Source organism: Panulirus ornatus, chromosome 3 (genome assembly GCF_036320965.1).
Source record: "Panulirus ornatus isolate Po-2019 chromosome 3, ASM3632096v1, whole genome shotgun sequence".
NCBI classification, from domain to species: domain Eukaryota; kingdom Metazoa; phylum Arthropoda; class Malacostraca; order Decapoda; family Palinuridae; genus Panulirus; species Panulirus ornatus.
Genome location: NC_092226.1, coordinates 39390007 through 39411425, shown reverse-complemented (window position 1 = coordinate 39411425; position 21419 = coordinate 39390007). Strand labels below are relative to the sequence as shown.

Here is a 21419-nt window from a genome sequence, read left to right as displayed (position 1 = left end):
ACTGAAAACACGACCATGGCAACATTGTCGTCATCAGAGCACTACTGTAGCACTACGATGTCATCATATCACCACAACCTTGTGGCATAGTATTCATCGCTCTCTCTCTCTCTCTCTCTCTCTCTCTCTCTCTCTCTCTCTCTCTCTCTCTCTCTCTCTCTCTCTCTCTCTCTCTCCACACACACACACACACACACATCGGTCCCTGAAAGCAAGCATCTTGCAATGATAATGAAACATTAAGACTAACATGATACAGAGGGTACGAACAGGTCTCAAGGATCTGGTTAATGAGAGCACCAACTTAGTTAAAGACTCCACTAATCTCCCCCACAACGGCAGTCTCCGGGTGCTTAACATGGAGGAGTCCAGGATCAAAGTAACCAGAGAACTGCGTAAATTTTGCCACTTCTCATCATCACACTGGAAAAAGTTTATATCATAACCAAAAATACTTAAGTGGTTTCATACAACCACCAGCTTAACTGTGTACACCTGCCTTCAAGGCTGGTCGACACTTGCTGTGGCACCAACTGTAGAGAACAAGAGGGAGGATGGCAGGTTCTGCCGGGTCCTGGCGGCATGATGACAGACACTGACCCTCAGACTTCTACATTGGCAGGCCCTCAGCCACAGCCTTCACAATGGCAGGCACTCAGCCACAGCCTTCACATTGCCCGACCTCCAAAACTCTGCCTCCACCCTGGCAGACCCTCACTCCCAGCCTCTACACTGGTATGCTCTCATCTTCGGCCTCCACACGGCTGGCGGCGGAAATAATAATGGACGATTTTCCTACAAATATTTGAAATTATATTATCATGACTGAAACTCTCCGGTGACCCAATGCATGTAGAATCATTTGTATTGAGAGAGAGAGAGAGAGATAGATAGACAGATAGATAGATAGATAGATAGATAGATAGATAGATAGATAAAGATAGATAGATAGATAGATAGTTGGGGGAGAGAGAGAGAGAGAGAGAGAGAGAGAGAGAGAGAGAGAGAGAGAGAGAGAGAGAGAGAGAGAGAGAGGAGAGCCTCACTTTCTGTCGTGTAACGACTCACACCACGTCCTCATCCTGTTTTCGTTATTCAAATTGTTGTACGATAATTTCCTTTTTCCTTCCCTACACACCCCACTCCCCCCTCTCTCCCGAAGGCACTGCGATGCATTTGCATATATGATTTACATACAAGACACCGTTTCGGAAACTGGAGAATTTTACTTTGCACTTATTGTCCCATGATTGCTGACGACAGACTGGGCGGCCTGCCCTCAGAGAATGCCGCTCTCATTCCTCTGCCGACTCGCAAAGAGAAAGAGCCCAGGTCGCGAGATTCTGGGAGGCAGCGGCGCTCATCATTCCGCTGCTCTGATACCACCTTCCAGTGTCTCCTAAAGGAATTATAGCGAGGCCTCCGTACTGAGGCTCGTGACGTTCAAAAGCGGAGCCTCCTGTGTCTGTAGGGACAATGGATGGGCCTCCGTTCCTGTAGAGTGCTGGTCATGTCAGGGAGCAGGGAACACAAGCCTGTAGGAGGTGCTGGCCAGGTCAAGGAATAGTACACCCATCCCTGTTAGGGGCTGACCAGGACAAGGAACTGGACCCCTGTACCTGTCAGGTGGTGCCAGATGTAATCTTGGGAGGTCATTTCCCCTCCTTACCTCTGGCTCAGTCAAACCTGGTGAGCCGGGTCTTTGCTCGACCAAGCTGTTGGATGATGCGGCCCGCGGGCCAGCGTAACCACCACAGCCTGGTTAATCTGGCACACTTTGAAAATACTTACCCCGGGCCTTCTTCAATTTCTCCACTGTACACCCCATACTATTTCTGATGGCTGCAGGAAATGTGTTGAGTAGTACTGGGCCCCGGATGTTCAAGGCATTTTCTCTTTGGTGTTCATCAAAACTTTTAGTTTTAGGGGTAATATTTCACGGTCTTCCATGCCTGTCAACCCAACAAGGAATTACCTTGAAGTTTAAGTTAGGGCTCATGCCTTCTAGGATTCTCCAGGTGTAAATAATGATATAACTCTCCCGTCTGTGCTCTGGAGAGTACAGCCTCAGGGATCTTTCCAGTACTTCAGCTCCTCTACCGCGTCAAATATGGCCATGACAGATATTTGCACACTTTCTAACTCTACAGTGTCTTCCGTCTTGAAGGGTAATATAAGAGCACAGTAGTATTTCATTTCTTTGAGTAATGGCGCCTTAAAGAGCGCCATCTGGTTTTTTCTCCCTTGTCTTGAAGGTCCGCAAGATCCTGCCTACCATCTTTTTGTAAGAGAAACTGTTTCTTTGCTTTGTTCGCCGAAGGTAAAGTTGTCAGACATCATTACTCCTCGGTCTTTCACACTGCTCATTCGTGATATGGCAGTGTTTGCGACCGTCCGTTATCATGTACTGTTTTTGACTTCACTCCTCATACTGGAGAAGTTAGAACTATCCTCACTGAACAACATGTTTTTTCTGACTCCAGTGGAAGACCTTGCTTGTGTTAGTTCGTAGTTCTTTCAATGTCCTCTGATGATGAGATTGTCTTACTTATTCTTGTATTAATATATTGTGTGACTGTGAGATATCAGAGCCATCGATCAGTGGTTTCTGGGATTATTTTGCTGCCTCCTTTGTGGAGTGGTGTGACGTAAGTCAGTTCCAACATCTCGGAAACGATGCCAGAGTCCAGACTTTTTGTCAGAGGATATCTAGTGTTCGTGCAATGTCCCTGAATCAAGTTTCAGGGAGGATTAGGTCATTATGGCATCTCAGAGCAAGAAAATATGACTCATTATGTCCCTGAGCCATCTTTGAAATGCTGATGATTTGTATTTCTCTATTAAGACAGAATTCCAGGAGTCTGGTCCAAGGGCAGAGTGCAAGGGCAAGTTCTCAATGGCCCTCTTGAAGTCCTGTGGCGAGATAGTGTGATCTTCTATGTGTACCACAGGAACTGTCTAGAAAGAAGTCCGGTGATTTTTGCTTCAATGAACACCGATTCATTCTGCTCCATGAGTGTCTCACACATCTCATGGCCATCATCCCTGTGTGTGTGTCTTCTGTTCTCAGTGGGTCAATGACGTTGTGGTTCTTGATATGTGTCTTGCATTTACGGAAAAGTTTTCTTATTCTTTCCTTGCTATTAATGGCTCCTTCTTCCTGAGAAAGCTTCTTTTTTCTTTCTATAGAAGGTCTGTATTACGTCTTCCTCGCTCTACTAAAGATCTTTCGTATTTTCTTCCTATTCGTATATTTTTGTCGCATGTTTTGGAGGATTCTATGGTCATGCGTTTAGCGTACTCCTCTGGTGTGGTGGAAATCATCAGGATTACCCAATGTGTGGCAGACATTTCACTGATTACATCTTCCAACTTTATTTAGGTTTAAGATTACTAACTACGTCACTTCCTATTACAGCATTTCCCAATTCTGTATTCTTTTCCGTGATGGTAAAGATGCTGAGTGTATTTCCATTCGTCGTGGGGCGAAGGTAATGATTGTACAACTTCCTCTGTCCCACATGGAAGAGGTCATGATAAGTGTTTTTACACGACAGAAGGACTGTGTTACCTGTAGGACATACCCGAAATATATAGCCTTCTTAGAGTGTACTTTTGGCTGTTATTGTTTTGTGAAGAGCTTATGTAAACTCCCACGAGGAAAATGGAATGTTTGCTGGCAAAACACGCATGTAATACTTTGATGTCCGTCGAGGGTAACGGTTACCAGTAATATGTCTCGTGTTCTTTGAGATGATTTTCATCTCTTTTTTTTTTCACTTACATTCCTTTACTCTTTAGTTCCACTATTCTCCAGTATGACACTCTTCCTCTTTGCCCTCTCCGTCTCTTTCTCTCACAATTTCTACCATCATTCTCTCTCTCTCTCTCTCTCTCTCTCTCTCTCTCTCTCTCTCTCTCTCTCTCTCTCTCTCTCTCACACACACACACACACACACACACACACACACACACACACCATGATTTTAGAAGTCACATAGCACGCCTTACAAACCTCCTTGAGTGCTATCATTCAATACCCACAACGAGACAAAAGCAAGAGATATTACATTTCTGGACTTCCAGCAAACACTCGACAAAGTCCCGCATGTTAACCTGATGCACCAAGTCCGGGTCTTGGGCATTACTGGTTACATAGGAAACTGAAGAGAAGCCTGGCTACGTGATGGGAAGCAGAGAGTCGCAAAGAATGGTGAGGCGCCCATTAAATACTAAGCGAACTGTGGCACAATCTTTGTAAAATGTAACCACATAATTACAGGTCTTAATGATCCACAATCATTATTTCAACAACAGATTTCGTATTTAGTATGCGAAATAATCCTTACACTGAGCTTTCCATGGAAATCTATTACCAAAAATTGCCGGGGATTTTTTAGCCCCACTTTTTTTTCCATTTAAAATTGTCATATAAAATAATAAAAAGCTTCTATACTTGAAATAATCATGGAAAATATCTCTTAATGCTTCCCCTAGCTGACAGATACGCAATAAATATGAGGCAAATCATAATGCAAGCTTTTAAAAAGGTAGTTATATAGTTACAAGTCTTAATGACCCATAACTATATTACAACCCCAGATTAGCGTTCAGAATGAAAAATACACTTTGTATTGAGGTTTTCAAGGAAATCTATTACACTCCGAAAAAAAAATCTCACGTAATACAGTTCAGGGAATCTTTTTTTAGCCTACATATTATTTTCTTATAATGTAACGTAACATAATGAAAATATCTCATATTGCTTCCCCTAGCCGACAGATGCTCAATAAATGAGAAGCGAATAACGAAATCATCTTTGTACAATGTAATTACGTCATCACAGACCTTAACGACTCCTAAACAATGTTCCAACCTCAGATCTGTATCTAGCATGAAAAATAGTCCTTCTACTGAGTTTTCTAAGGAAATCTATTACCCTCCTGAAACACCTTTTCTTCTGAAACTGTAACACGACATAATGGAACGTTTCTGTACTTAAAACAATCACGGAAAATGTCTCATAATGCTTTCCCCGAGCCGACAGATGCCCAATAAATACAAAACGAACAACGACACAATGTTTCTAAAATGTCATCATATAATTACAGGTCTTTATGGCCTCCAAACATAATTCTAACTTCATATCCAAATTCAATATGAAAAAAGTCCTTATAACGAAGATTTTAAGCAAATCTTCTGCATCAAGAAAAATTCCAAAAATGGCAGGTAAAATTTAATGAGATTTTTTAGTCTCATCATCACCTGCTCGAGGCTCCCCACCTCCAGTGTGGCTCAGCCAAGCAGTGGGGGAGGCGAAGTCCGCATACTGCCGCAAAGGATGACGTGGAGAAGCTGGACATGTACATAAGATCTACAGCTGTTCAAGCAAGACCTGAAGCTGTGAAAGCATAATAATCTAGACACCTGTATATGCAAAATCTACAGCTGTAAAAACTCTATAAAAACTTCCATTGGGAAACTGAAAAAGCTTAACTAAGCGCTAAGCCAGCACGTCCTGATGCATGTACAAAAATAACCTGAGGTATAATAAAGTCTGAGCTGGCATTACGAAAGGATTTACTTCATTCCTAATCTCATCCAAATTTCCCCCCAAAATAAGATTTCTTGAGCAGCAGAACGAATGGCAAGTGCCCCTGGTATTTATCTACGACCATGGTAAAGTGCTTGCACAAGAACGGGGCTGCAACAGTAATCACCTGAGATACAGGGCGAGAAGTTCCCAAAGCATGAGAATCCAGCGGGACTGACCCAAGATCTAAGCAGGGTGCTCGTGTGGGTTGAGGTTCCAGCGATGTATCTAGAATTTAGGCCAAGAATTTCCCCCAAGGAGGGGATTTCCCTTAAATGGAACTCTTGCCGGGTAGGATTCCAGTGGCATCCACTTTAAACTAAGCACAGCGGGTTCTATAAGGTGACATTCCAAAATACATACCCGAGATTAGGGTCAAGGAATCACCCATGGAAGGGGATGGGGGAAGATGGGGGTTCAGAGGTACTCTCAGGTGGGGGTAAGATGGGGGTTTAGAGGTACTCTCAGGTGGGGGGAAGATGGGGGTTCAGAGGTACTCTCAGGTGGGGGGGGAAGGTGGGGGTTCAGAGGTACTCTCAGGTGGGGGGAGGTGGGGGTTCAGAGGTACTCTCAGGTGGGGAGAGGTGAGGGCTCACAGGTACTCTCAGGTGGGGGGAAGGTGGTGGTTCAGAGGTACTCACCTGAGATCCAGTCCGAGGAGTTCCCCGAGTGTGGGGTTCCAATGCTTGCGGCGCCGTCGACTCTTCTTGCTGAGGTTCTCCACTTTGGTCACCACTTCCAGCAAGTCGTTGTAAGGATCCGGAGGTACGGTGGGTGTCGGCTTAGGTTCTTCTCGCCCATTTGTGGCGCCGACATCCAGCAGCGAATCTCCTGATGCGGGAGGAGGGTGAGCCGGGTCGTCGTTAGCGGCGCTAAGCTGAGCCGAGGCGGCCGCTGCTAAGGACGCCTCACGAGATGCGTTACTCGTTTTCTGCAGGTGTCGTTGCCGGAACGCGTACTGGATGCGGGCGTGGGCGGGTGTGTGTGAGTGTCCGTCGGAGGTGAGGCGCGTTTCCACGTCGAGCACTAACACTACCGTCAAGAGCACCAGACCGGTCATCACCGCGATTATCACACGCTCCTTGAGCTTCATATTGAGGGGCAGGGAAGAGACCAGCTAGACAGGATATCTGGTAGGAATCACGAGAGAGACCGGAGTCCTAATGGGCGGCCTGCCACAGGACGCCTTAAGAAAACTTTACACTTGGGTCGTCATAGCGAGTCAAGTTAACGTGATGCGTGAGATTTGCCTCAAGTCGTCACCATTAGTTTCCACGGCGGCCACACACCTCTGCCAGCTGCTGCCTCCCTTCACTTAACTTCATTAATTTGCACCTGAACTTGTTGTATCGCAAGTAGCCAAGTCCAGCAACAAGTGTTCGAGCCTCGGGGGACTTGGCCAGCAGCACAGGAGATCCTTCCGCAAATTCTGAAAAGAGAAAAAAAAAAATAATGTAGTAAAACGCTTCCAGGTCAACATGACAAGCGCTATGCTAAATATTCTTTTCAGTTTTTAGAATCTTCGCGAAATCTATCCCTAGGTGCAATGATTTCATGCAGAAATAGTTTTAACAATGGGTCTGCACTGGACGTTTTGTTTGTGGAAAATAATGTGTTTTTCATAACACCTTGTCGATCGGCACCCGCTCCTCTCTCTCTCTCTCTCTCTCTCTCTCTCTCTCTCTCTCTCTCTCTCTCTCTCTCTCTCTCTCTCTCTCTCTCCTCAAAGAGCCTCGCGCTCCAAAGCAATTCCAAAATTTCATATATATATATATATATATATATATATATATATATATATATATATATATATATATATATATATATATATATATATTTTTTTTTTTTTTTGCTTTGTCGCTGTCTCCCGCGTTTGCGAGGTAGCGCAAGGAAACAGACGAAAGAAATGGCCAAACCCACCCCCCATACACATGTATATACATACGTCCACACACGCAAATATACATACCTACACAGCTTTCCATGGTTTACCCCAGACGCTTCACATGCCTTGATTCAATCCACTGACAGCACGTCAACCCCGGTATACCACATCGCTCCAATTCACTCTATTCCTTGCCCTCCTTTCACCCTCCTGCATGTTCAGGCCCCGACCACACAAAATCTTTTTCACTCCATCTTTCCACCTCCAATTTGGTCTCCCTCTTCTCCTCGTTCCCTCCACCTCCGACACATATATCCTCTTGGTCAATCTTTCCTCTCTCATTCTCTCAATGTGCCCAAACCATTTCAAAACACCCTCTTCTGCTCTCTCAACCACGCTCTTTTTATTTCCACACATCTCTCTTACCCTTACGTTACTTACTCGATCAAACCACCTCACACCACACATTGTCCTCAAACATCTCATTTCCAGCACATCCATCCTCCTGCGCACAACTCTATCCACAGCCCACGCCTCGCAACCATACAACATTGTTGGAACCACTATTCCTTCAAACATACCCATTTTTGCTTTCCGAGATAATGTTCTCGACTTCCACACATTCTTCAAGGCTCCCAGAATTTTCGCCCCCTCCCCCACCCTATGATCCACTTCCGCTTCCATGGTTCCATCCGCTGCCAGATCCACTCCCAGATATCTAAAACACTTCACTTCCTCCAGTTTTTCTCCATTCAAACTCACCTCCCAATTGACTTGACCCTCAACCCTACTGTACCTAATAACCTTGCTCTTATTCACATTTACTCTTAACTTTCTTCTTTCACACACTTTACCAAACTCAGTCACCAGCTTCTGCAGTTTCTCACATGAATCAGCCACCAGCGCTGTATCATCAGCGAACAACAACTGACTCACTTCCCAAGCTCTCTCATCACAACAGACTTCATACTTGCCCCTCTTTCCAAAACTCTTGCATTCACCTCCCTAACAACCCCATCCATAAACAAATTAAACAACCATGGAGACATCACACACCCCTGCCGCAAACCTACATTCACTGAGAACCAATCACTTTCCTCTCTTCCTACACGTACACATGCCTTACATCCTCGATAAAAACTTTTCACTGCTTCTAACAACATGCCTCCCACACCATATATTCTTAATACCTTCCGCAGAGCATCTCTATCAACTCTATCATATGCCTTCTCCAGATCCATAAATGCTACATACAAATCCATTTGCTTTTCTAAGTATTTCTCACATACATTCTTCAAAGCAAACACCTGATCCACACATCCTCTACCACTTCTGAAACCACACTGCTCTTCCCCAATCTGATGCTCTGTACATGCCTTCACTCTCTCAATCAATATCCTCCCATATAATTTACCAGGAATACTCAACAAACTTATACCTCTGTAATTTGAGCACTCACTCTTACCCCCTTTGCCTTTATACAATGGCACTATGCACGCATTCCGCCAATCCTTAGGCACCTCACCATGAGTCATACATACATTAAATAACCTTACCAACCAGTCAACAATACAGTCACCCCCTTTTTTAATAAATTCCACTGCAATACCATCCAAACCTGCTGCCTTGCCGGCTTTCATCTTCCGCAAAGCTTTTACTACCTCTTCTCTGTTTACCAAATCATTTTACCTAACCCTCTCACTTTGCACACCACCTCGACCAAAACACCCTATATCTGCCACTCTATCATCAAACACATTCAACAAACCTTCAAAACACTCACTCCATCTCCTCACATCACCACTACTTGTTATCACCTCCCCATTAGCAGCCCCCTTCACTGAAGTTCCCATTTGTTCCCTTCTCTAACGCACTTTATTTACCTCCTTCTGAAACATCTTTTATTCTCCCTAAAATTTAATGATACTCTCTCACCCCAACTCTCATTTGCCCTCTTTTTCCCCCTCTTGCACCTTTCTCTTGACCTCCTGCCTTTTTCTTTTATACATCTCCCACTCATTTTCATTACTTCCCTGCAAAAATCGTCCAAATGCCTCTCTTCTCTTTCACTAATAATCTTACTTCTTCATCCCACCACTCACTACCCTTTCTAATCTGCCCACCTCCCACGCTTCTCATGCCACAAGCATCTTTTGCGCAAGCCATCACTGCTTCCCTAAATACATCCCATCCCTCCCCTACTCCCCTTACGTCCTTTGTTCTCACCTTTTTCCATTCTGTACTCAGTCTCTCCTGGTACTTCCTCACACAAGTCTCCTTCCCAAGCTCACTTACTCTCACCACTCTCTTCACCCCAACATTCACTCTTCTATTCTGAATACCTCTACAAATCTTCACCTTCGCCTCCACAAGATAATGTGATCAGACATCCCTCCAGTTGCACCTCTCAACACATTAACTTCCAAAAGTCTCTCTTTCGCGTGCCTATCAATCAACACGTAATCCAACAACGCTCTCTGGCCATCTCTCCTACTTACATACGTATACTTATGTATATCTCTCTTTTTAAATCAGGTATTCCCAATCACCAGTCCTTTTTCAGCACATAAATCTACAAGCTCTTCACCATTTCCATTTACTAAACTGAACATCCCACGTACGCCATTTCCCACTTTAGCGAGGTCGCGTCAAGATCGGAGAACTGATCCTTAGAGGGAAAATCTTCACTTGGCCCCCTTCTCTGTTCCTTCTTTTGGAAAAGTAAAAACTGGAGGGAAGGATATCCAGCCCCCGCGCTCAATTTTAGCCGCTTTCTACGACACGCAGGGAATACTTGAGACGCAATCTTTCTCCCATATCCCCAAGTATGCAGTCTGTTGTGGATGAGAGGGCTTGGGGAGTGAGTCAATTGTTGTTCGCTGATGATACAGCGCTGGTGGCTGATTCGGGTGAGAAACTGCAGAAGTTGGTGACAGTTCGGTAAAGTGTGTTAAAGATGAAAGCTGAGAATAAATGTGAATACGAGCAAGGCTATTAGGTTCAGTAGGGCTGAGGGACCAATTAATTGGGAAGTAACTCTGAATAGAGAAAAACTGGAGGAAGTGAAGTGTTTTAGATATCTGAGAGCGGATTTGGCAGCGGATGGAACCATGGAAGCGGAAGTGAGTCACAGGGGTGGGGGAGGGGGCGAACGTTCTGGGAGCGTTGAAGAATGTGTGGAAGGCGAAAACGTTATCTCGGACAGCAAAAATGGGTATGTTTGAAGTTCCAACAATGTTATATGGTTACGAGTCATGGGCTATAGATAGGGTTGTGCGGAGAAGGGTGGATGTGTTGGAAATGAGATGTTTGAGGACAATATGTGGTGTGAGGTGGTTTGATCGAGTATGTAAGAGTAAGAGAGATGTGTGGTAATAAAAAGGGTATGGTTGAGAGAGCAGAAGAGGGTGTTTTGAAATGGTTTGGTCACACGGATAGAATAAGTGAGGAAAGATTGACCAGAAGGATATATGTGTCAGAGGTGGAGGGAAGGAGTAGAATTGGGAGACTAAATTGGAGGTGGAAGGATGGAGTGAAGAAGATTTTGAGCGATCGGGGCCTGAACATACAGGAGGGTGAGAGGCGTGCAAGGAATAGAGTGAATTGGAACGATGTGGTGTACAGGGGTCGACGTGCTGTCAATGGATTGAACCATGTAAAGTTTTGTGGGGCCTGGATGTGGAAAGGGATCAGTGTTTTCGGTGCATTAATACACATAACTGACTGTGAACGAATGTGGCTTTTGTTGTCCTTTCCTAGCGCTACCTCGCGCGCGCGCGCTGGAGGGGGGGTGCCGCCATTTCATGAGTGATGGGGTGGCGACATGAATGGATGAAGGTAGCAAGTATGAATATGCACATGTGTATATATGTATATGTCTGTGTATGTATATGTATGTATACGTTGAAATGTATACGTATGTATACGTGCGTGTGTGGGCGTTTATGTATATGCATGTGTATGTGGGTGGGTTGGGCCATTCTTTCGTCTGTTTCCTTGCACTACCTCGCTAACGAGGGAGACAGCGACGAAGTATAATAAAAAAAAAATGTGTGTGCGTGCATGCGTGCGTGCGTGTGTGTGTGTGTGTGTGTGTGTGTGTGTGTGTGTGTGCTTTTTCACTGGCGTCACCGGACACCGTTCGCTTCGGGTTACACTGCGAGTTAAAAGTCGACTTTGGCAAGGCTGCATCACTAACAAATGACGAAACAGACTACAGTCACGTCAAAGAATTTCTCATTACAAGGGAATGCATCCTGTCCCTTCTACTAAGCGTAGCACTGTCTACCCTTTCAGAGAGAGGTCATGGGGTAATCATGAACAAATCAATACCTTTTTACCTTTACCTTCCCGCACCAGGAACCTCCTCTATGGAGTTCTTTTAGCCACTTCAATCGGGCGGGATCATAAGTCAAGGTGCATAAGTGTGAGGTGAGGGCAGGACAATCTATGAGTAAGTGTTCAGTATCTTGATTATGTAAGTTACGTCTTGAGCAGGAGGAGTCCTGTGATATGTTCAATCCGTTTCTACTATAGACATTGGTGGTAATGTACATATGGGCGGTGTCCACAGAGCAGACGAAAAAGCGTAACTCGTATATGTCTGGGGAGTGTGGTTTTAGATGGATAGTTGGAAGTGTGTGTTATGTGTGTGGTATACGTTTCGTCCAGAATAGCTGGAGTTTTGTTGACAGGGGAAGACTGGTCATATAAGGTTAAAGGGGAGGGATGGGGGATGCAGACTGGATTCGTGTCCGTCTCGGGCTGGAAGGGTGCCTGAAAATTTTAGTGGAGATATACACATTCTGTTCTGGGTGTGCCACTGATACGACCGTGCGCTGTAGTGTTGCATGTCTGTTCCTGCTTGCGTACCGCCAGGGAGCTGTCATGTTACTGTGAGGTCGCCTGCATATGAGAGGGCCCTCGCACTGTGATCTGCAGGAGGTGATGGGAGGTCGTGTCGGAAGAGACTGAAGAGGGTTAGTGAAAAAAATGCTCCTTGAAGAACCACTGCAAGGAATACAGGCATTAAAAGTGAAGCCTTTGGCAGCCAGCAGTGAAGCTGGCTATTCTCTATTTGTCATTTTTGTGAGGGATAGCATCAAGTATTTTTGGTGCGAGGATATGTCGGAGAACGGTGCCAAATGTCTGTTGAAGTCTCTGGCCACTGTTACTATGCAGGAGGATGCAGTCGCTCCCCTTGTCCATCTCGTCTTAGGGTTGTGTAAATAAAAGGAGCGAGGGAGTATCTGGGTGTCAGGTTACTTTCTTGGATGAGGGCTAACGTGTATGGCCTTTATCTGAAGAAGGTTGAGCACTTCAGTGTGCTTGTTCCTGATGCCAGTGAAGTTGAACTGTACAATATCTAAGGAGTGAACGGGGTTCTCTGTTGTTAGGAATATAGCTGATTGAAGGGAGGGGTTGTGTATTTTGTTTTGTTGCTTGTGGAGTGCTTAGGCCGGGAATGTAATCGTCAGGGAGGGTGCAACAGTGTGTTTGTGTATGAGTGGGTGTTGCATGCTCAAAATTCTGAATAATCCTTTACTGAGGGGGAGTAAAATGTAATGCATGTGTTGCCGGTGGAGACATATGGAACGAGTGATAGAGAAGTGCTTTTCGGTGATAGGAGGGGTATGGCGTTGTGGGTAACTGTACTTTGATTAGCATGAGATGGGTTAAATGTCACCGGCTTGCATTAACAGCTGCAGAATGATGAAGGGACATCATTCTCCGGTGAAGAAAAAGCGTGTTAATGTGAAAACGTGGCTAGGTTTAACCTATAATCCTATATCCACAACCAGACCCCAAAGACCTTTTTGCGGTTTCCTCCAGCAGCTTCCAATTCACTCTATCCCTTGCACGCCTTTCACCCTCCAGGAATCTGGCTGCTTGAGGCTATATCGCAAGTCACCTTTGACGAAATTCTGTCACTAGGAGTAAAGACTCGTAAAAGACTACTCACTCGAAAGGAGTCTACATTTCCCTGCTACTGAAAGTAGGGCAGCCTTGATCAGCAAGAGCCTGTAGAATGTTCCTGGGTCACACTAAGCCTCTTTCATATAAATGGTTATGGGGTAATTATGAATATATATATATATATATATATATATATATATATATATATATATATATATATATATATATATATATATATATACATTTATTTATTTTATTTATTTTATTTTGCTTTCTCGCTGTCTCCCGCGTTAGCGAGGAAGCGCAAGGAAACAGACGAAAGAATGGCCCAACCCGCCCACATGCACATGTATATACATACATGTCTAACACACGCACAATAAACATACCTATACATCTCAATGTACACATATATATATACACACACAGACATATACATATATACACATGTACATAATTCATACTGTCTGCCTCTATTTGTTCCCATCGCCACCTCGCCACACATGGAATAACAACCCCCTCCCCTTCATGTGTGCGAGGTAGCGCTAGGAAAAACACCAAAGGCCCCATTCGTTCACACTCAGTCTCTAGCTGTCATGTAATAATGCACCGAAACCACAGCTCCCTTTCCACATCCAGGCCCTACAGAACTGTCCATGGTTTACCCCAGACGCTTCACATGCCCTGGTTCAATCCATTGACAGCACGTCGACCCCGGTATATCACATCGTTCCAATTCACCCTATTCCTTGCATGCCTTTCACCCTCCTGCATGTTCAGGCCCCGATCACTCAAAATCTTTTTCACTCCATCTTTCCACCTAAAATTTGGTCTCCCACTTCTCCTCGTTCCCTCCACCTCTGACACATATATCCTCTTGGTCAATCTTTCCTCACTCATTCTCTCCATGTGACCAAACCATTTCAAAACACCCTCTTCTGCTCTCTCAACCACACTCTTTTTATTTCCAAACATCTCTCTCACCCTTACATTACTTACTCGATCAAACCACCTCACACAACATAATGTCCTCAAACATCTCATTTCCAGCAATTCCACCCTCCTGCGCACAACTCTATCCATAGCCAACGCCTCGCAACCATACAAATTGTTGGAACCACTATTGCTTCAAACATACACATTTTTGCTTTTCGAGATAATGTTCTCGACTTCCAAACATTCTTCAAGGCTCCCAGAATTTTCGCCCCCTCCCCCACCCTATGATTCACTTCCGCTTCCATGGTTCCATCCGCTGCCAGATCCACTCCCAGATATCTAAAACACTTCACTTCCTCCAGTTTTTTTTTACCCTCAATCCTACTGTACGTAATAACCTTGCTCTTATTCACATTTACTCTTAACTTTCTTCTTTCACACACTTTACCAAACTCAGTCACCAGCTTCTGCAGTTTCTCACATGAATCAGCCACCAGCGATGTACCATCAGCCAACAAGTGACTCACTTCCCAAGCTCTCTCATCCACAACAGACTGCATACTTGCCCCTCTTTCCAAGACTCTTACATTCACCTCCCTAACAACCCCATCCATAAACAAATTAAACAACCATGGAGACATCACACACCCCTGCCGCAAACCTACATTCACTGAGAACCAATCACTTTCCTCTCTTCCTACACGTACACATGACTTACATCCTCGATAAAAACATTTCACTGCTTCTAACAACTTGCCTCCCACACCATATAATCTTAATACCTTCCACAGAGCATCTCTATCAACTCTATCATATGCCTTCTCCAAATCCATAAATGCTACATACAAATCCATTTGCTTTTCTAAGTATTTTTCACATACATTCTTCAAAGCATACACCTGATCCACACATCCTCTACCACTTCTGAAACCATACTGCTCTTCCCCAATCTGATGCTCTGTACATGCCTTCACCCTCTCAATCAATACCCTCCTATATAATTTCCCAGGAATATTCAACAAACTTATACCTCTGTGATTTGAGCACTCACCTTTGTCCCTTTTGCCTTTGTACAATGGCACTATGCAAGCATTCCGCCAATCCTCAGGCACCTCACCATGAATCATATATACATCAAATAACTTTACCAACCAGTCAACAATACAGTCACACCCTTTTTTAATAAATTCCACTGCAATACCAACTAAACCCGCTGCCTTGCCGGCTTTCATCTTCCTCAAAGCTTTTACTACCTCTTCTCTGTTTACCAAGTCATTTTCCCTAATCCTCTCACTTTGCACACCACCTCGACCAAAACACCCTATATCTGCCACTCTATCATCAAACACATTCAACAAAACTTCAAAATACTCACTCCATCTCCTCACATCACCACTACTTGTTATCACCTCCCCATTAGCCCACTTCACTGAAGTTCCCATTTGTTCCCTTGTCTTCCGCACTTTACTTACTTCCTTCCAAAACATCTTTTTCTTCTCCCTAAAATTTAATGATACTCTCTCACCCCAACTCTCATTTGCCCTCTTTTTCACCTCTTGCACCTTTCTCTTGACCTCCTGCCTCATTCTTCTATACATCTCCCACTCATTTGCATTATTTTCCGGCAAAAATCGTCCAAACGCCTCTCTCTTCTCTTTCCCTAATAATCTTACTTCTTCATCCCACCACTCACTACCCTTTCTAATCTGCCCACCTCCCACGCTTCTCATGCCACAAGCATCTTTTGCGCAAGCCATCACCGCTTGCCTAAATACATCCCATTCCTCCCCACTGCCCTTACTTCCTTTGTTCTCACCTTTTTCCATTCTGTACTCAGTCTCTCCTGGTACTTCCTCACACAAGTCTCCTTCCCAAGCTCACTTACTCTCACCACTCTCTTCACCCCAACATTCTCTCTTCTTTTCTGAAAACCTCTACAAATCTTCACCTTCGCCTCCACAAGATAATGATCAGACATCCTCCAGTTGCACCTCTCAGCACATTAACATCCAAAAGTCTCTCTTTCGCGCGCCTATCAATTAACACGTAATCCAATAGCGTTCTCTGGCCATCTCCCCTACTTACATACGTATACTTATGTACATCTCTCTTTTTAAACCAGGTATTCCCAATCACCAGTCCTTTTTCAGCATATAAATCTACAAGCTCTTCACCATTTCCATTTACAACACTGAACACCCCATGTATACCAATTATTCCCTCAACTGCCAAATTACGCACATTTTCATTCAAATCACCCATCACTATAACCCGGTCTCGTGCATCAAAACCACTAACACACTCATTCAGCTGCTCCCAAAACACTTGCCTCTCATGATCTTTCTTCTCATGCCCAAGTGCATATGCACCAATAATCAGCCATCTCTCTCCATCAACCTTCTATATATATATATATATATATATATATATATATATATATATATATATATATATATATATATATTATTTATTTATATATTATACTTTGTCGCTGTCTCCCGCGTTAGCGAGGTACCGCAAGGAAACAGACGAAAGAATGGCCCAACCCACCCACATCCACATGTACATACATACACGTCCACACACGCCCATATACATACCTATACATCTCAACGTATACATATATATACACACACAGACATTTACAATTATACAAATGTACATAATTCATATTGTCAGCCCTTATTCATTCCCGTCGCCACCCCGTCACACATGAAATGACAACCCCCTCCCCCGCATGTGCGCGAGGTAGCGCTAGGAAAAGACAACAAAGACCACATTCATTCACACTCGGTCTCTAGGTGTCATGTATAATGCACCGAAACCACATTTCGCTTTCCACATCCAAGCCCCACAAAACTTTCCATGGTTTACCCCAAACGCTTCACATGCCCTGGTTCAATCCATTGGCAGCACATCGACCCCGGTATACCACATCGTTCAAATTCACTCTATTCCATGCACGTCTTTCACCCTCCTGCATGTTCAGGCCCCGATCACTCAAAATCTTTTTCACTCCATCTTTCCACCTCCAATTTGGTCTCCCACTTCTCCTCGTTCCCTCGACCTCTGACACATATATATTCTTTGTCAATCTTTCCTTACCCATTCTCTCCATGTGACCAAACCATTTCAAAACACCCTCTTCTGCTCTCTCAACCACACTCTTTTTTTTTTACCACACATCCCTCTTACCCTTTCATTACTTACTCGATAAAACCACCTCACACCACATATTGTCCTCAATCATCTCATTTCAAGCATTTTCTCCCTCCTCCGCACAACTCAATCTATAGCCCACGTCTCGCAACCATATAACATTGCTGGAACCACTATTCCTTAAAACATACCGATTTTTGCTTTCCAAGATAATGTTCTCGCCTTCCACACATTTTTCAACGCTCCCAGAATTTTCGCCCCCTCCCCCGCCCTATGATTCGCTCCCGCTTTCAAGGTTCCATCCGCTGCCAAATCCACTTCCAGATATCTAAAACACTTCACTTCCTCCAGTTTCTCTCCATTCAAACTTACCTCCCAACTGACTTACCCCTCAACCCTAATGTACCTAATAACCTTGCTCTTATTCACATTTGATCTCAGCTTTCTTCTTTCACACACTTTATCAAACTTAGTCACCAGCTTCTGCAGTTTCTCACCCGAATCAGCCATCAGCGATGTATCATCAGCGAACATCAACTGACTCACTTCTCAAGCTCTCTTATCCACAACTGACTGCATACTTGCCCCTCTTTCCAAAAATCTTGCATTTACCTCCCTCACAACCCCATCCGTAAACAAATTAAACAACCATGGAGACATCACACAACCCTGCCGCAAACCAACATTCACTGAGAACCAATCGCTTTCCTCTCTTCCTACACGTACACATGTCTCACATCCTCGATAAAAAACTTTTCAGTTTCTGGCAACTTGCCTCCCACACCATATGTTCTTAGTACCTTCCACAGAGCATCTCTATCAACTCTATCATATGCCTTCTCCAGATCCATAAATGCTACATACAAATCCATTTGCTTTTCTAAGTATTTCTCACATACATTCTTCAAAGCAAACACCTGATCCACACATCCTCTACCACTTCTGAAACCACACTGCTCTTCCCTAATCTGATGCTCTTTACATGCCTTCATCCTCTCAATCAATACCCTCCCATATAATTTACCAGGAATACTCAACAAACTTATACCTCTGTAATTTGACCAATAACTTTTATCCCCTTTGCCTTTGTACAATGGCACTATGGAAGCATTCCGCCAATCCTAAGGCACCTCACCATGGGTCATACATACATTAAATAACCTTACCAACCAGTCAACAATACAGTCACCCCCTTTTTTAATAAATTCCACCGGAATACCATCCAAGCCCGCTGCCTTGCCGGCTTTCATCGTCCGCAAAGCTTTTACTACCTCTTCTCTGTTTACCAAATCATTCTCTCTAACCCTCTCACTTTGCACACCAACTCGACCAAAGCACTCTATCAACAAACACAATCAACAAACTTTAAAAATACTCACTCCATCTCCTTCTCGCATCACCACTACTTGTTATCACTTCCCCATTTGCCCCCTTCATTGAAGTTCCCATTTGTTCCCTATATATATATATATATATATATATATTTTTTTTTTTTAATTTTCCAAAAGAAGGAACAGAGAAGAGGTCCAGGTGAGGATATTCCCTCAAAGGCCCAGTCCTCTGTTCTTAACGCTACCTCGCTATCGCGGGAAATAGCGAATAGTATAAAAAAAAAAAATATATATATATATATATATATATATATATATATATATATATATATATATATATTTTTTTTTTTCTTTTTTTATTTTGCTTTGACGCTGTCTCCCGCGTTTGCGAGGTAGCGCAAGGAAACAGACGAAAAAATGGCCCAACCCACCCCCATACACATGTATATACATACACGTCCACACACGCAATTATACATACCTACACAGCTTTCCATGGTTTACCCCAGACGCTTCACATGCCTTGATTCAATCCACTGACAGCACGTCAACCCCGGTATACCACATCGATCCAATTCATTCTATTCCTTGCCCTCCTTTCACCCTCTTGCATGTTCAGGCCCCGATCACTCAAAATCTTTTCACTCCATCTTTCCACCTCCAATTTGGTCTCCCACTTCTCCTCGTTCCCTCTACCTCCGACACATATATCCTCTTGGTCAATCTTTCCTCACTCATTCTCTCCATGTGCCCAAACCATTTCAAAACACCCTCTTCTGCTCTCTCAACCACGCTCTTTTTATTTCCACACATCTCTCTTATCCTTACGTTACTTACTCGATCAAACCACCTCACACCACACATTGTCCTCAAACATCTCATTTCCAGCACATCCACCCTCCTGCGCACAACTCTATCTATAGCCCACGCCTCGCAACCATACAACATTGTTGGAACCACTATTCCTTCAAACATACCCATTTTTGCTTTCCGAGATAATGTTCTCGACTTCCACACATTCTTCAAGGCTCCCAGGATTTTCGCCCCCTCTCCCACCCTATGATCCACTTCCGCTTCCATGATTCCATCCGCTGCCAGATCCACTCCCAGATATCTAAAACACTTCACTTCCTCCAGTTTTTCTCCATTCAAACTTACCTCCCAATTGACCTGACCCTCAACCCTACTGTACCTTATAACCTTGCTCTTATTCATATTTACTCTTAACTTTCTTCTTTCACACACTTTATCAAACTCAGTCACCAGCTTCTGCAGTTTCTCACATGAATCAGCCACCAGCGATGTATCATCAGCGAACAACAACTGACTCACTTCCCAAGCTCTCTCATCCACAACAGACTTCATACTTGCCCCTCTTTCCAAAAATCTTGCATTCACCTCCCTAACAACCCCATCCATAAACAAATTAAACAACCATGGAGACATCACACACCCCTGCCGCAAACCTACATTCACTGAGAACCAATCACTTTCCTCTCTTCCTACACGTACACATGCCTTACATCCTCGATAAAAACTTTTCACTGCTTCTAACAACTTGCCTCCCACACCATATATTCTTAATACCTTCCACAGAGCATCTCTATCAACTCTATCATATGCCTTCTCCAGATCCATAAATGCTACATACAAATCCATTTGCTTTTTTAAGTATTTCTCACATACATTCTTCAAAGCAAACACCTGATCCACACATCCTCTACCACTTCTAAAACCACACTGCTCTTCCCCAATCTGATGCTCTGTACACGCCTTCATCCTCTCAATCAATACCCTACCATATAATTTACCAGGAATACTCAACAAACTTATACCTCTGAAATTTGAGCACTCACTCTTATCCCCTTTGCCTTTGTACAATGGCACCATGCACGCATTCCGCCAATCCTCAGGCACCTCACCATGAGTCATACATACATTAAATAACCTTACCAACCAGTCAATAATACAGTCACCCCCTTTTTCAATAAATTCCACTGCAATACCATCCAAACCTGCTGCCTTGCCGGCTTTCATCTTCCGCAAAGCTTATACTACCTCTTCTCTGTTTATCAAATCATTTTCCCTAACCCTCTCACTTTGCACACCACCTCGACCAAAACACCCTATATCTGCCACTTTATCATCAAACACATTCAACAAACCTTCAAAATACTCACTCCATCTCCTTCTCACATCACCACTACTTGTTATCACCTCCCCATTTGCGCCCTTCACTGAAGTTCCCATTTGCTTCCTTGTCTTACGCACTTTATTTACCTCCTTCCAGAACATCTTTTTATTCTCCCTAAAATTTAATGATACTCTCTCACTCCAACTCTCATTTGCCCTCTTTTTCACCTCTTGCACCTTTCTCTTGACCTCCTGTCTCTTTTTTTTATACATCTCCCACTCAATTGTAATTTTTCCCTGCAAAAATCGTCCAAATGCCTCTCTCTTCTCTTTCACTAATAATCTTACTTCTTCATCCCACCACTCACTACCTTTTCTAATCAACCCACCTCCCACTCTTCTCATGCCAAAAGCATCTTTTGCGCAATCCATCACTGATTCCCTAAATACATCCCATTCCTCCCCC

General features: G+C 43.9%; 1 protein-coding gene across 2 annotated transcripts in view; it reads right to left on the bottom strand.

Moving 5' to 3' along the window:
• LOC139762445 (extracellular serine/threonine protein CG31145) overlaps positions 1-21419 on the bottom strand; it is a 1101583-nt gene that overhangs the window by 501348 nt on the left and 578816 nt on the right. For both annotated transcript variants that reach the window (XM_071687351.1, XM_071687341.1), the window contains one exon: positions 6235-7022. In XM_071687351.1, coding sequence (XP_071543452.1) covers positions 6235-6686 — 452 coding nt within the window. In that variant the 5' untranslated portion in view covers positions 6687-7022. The remainder of the gene's footprint in view (positions 1-6234; positions 7023-21419) is intronic.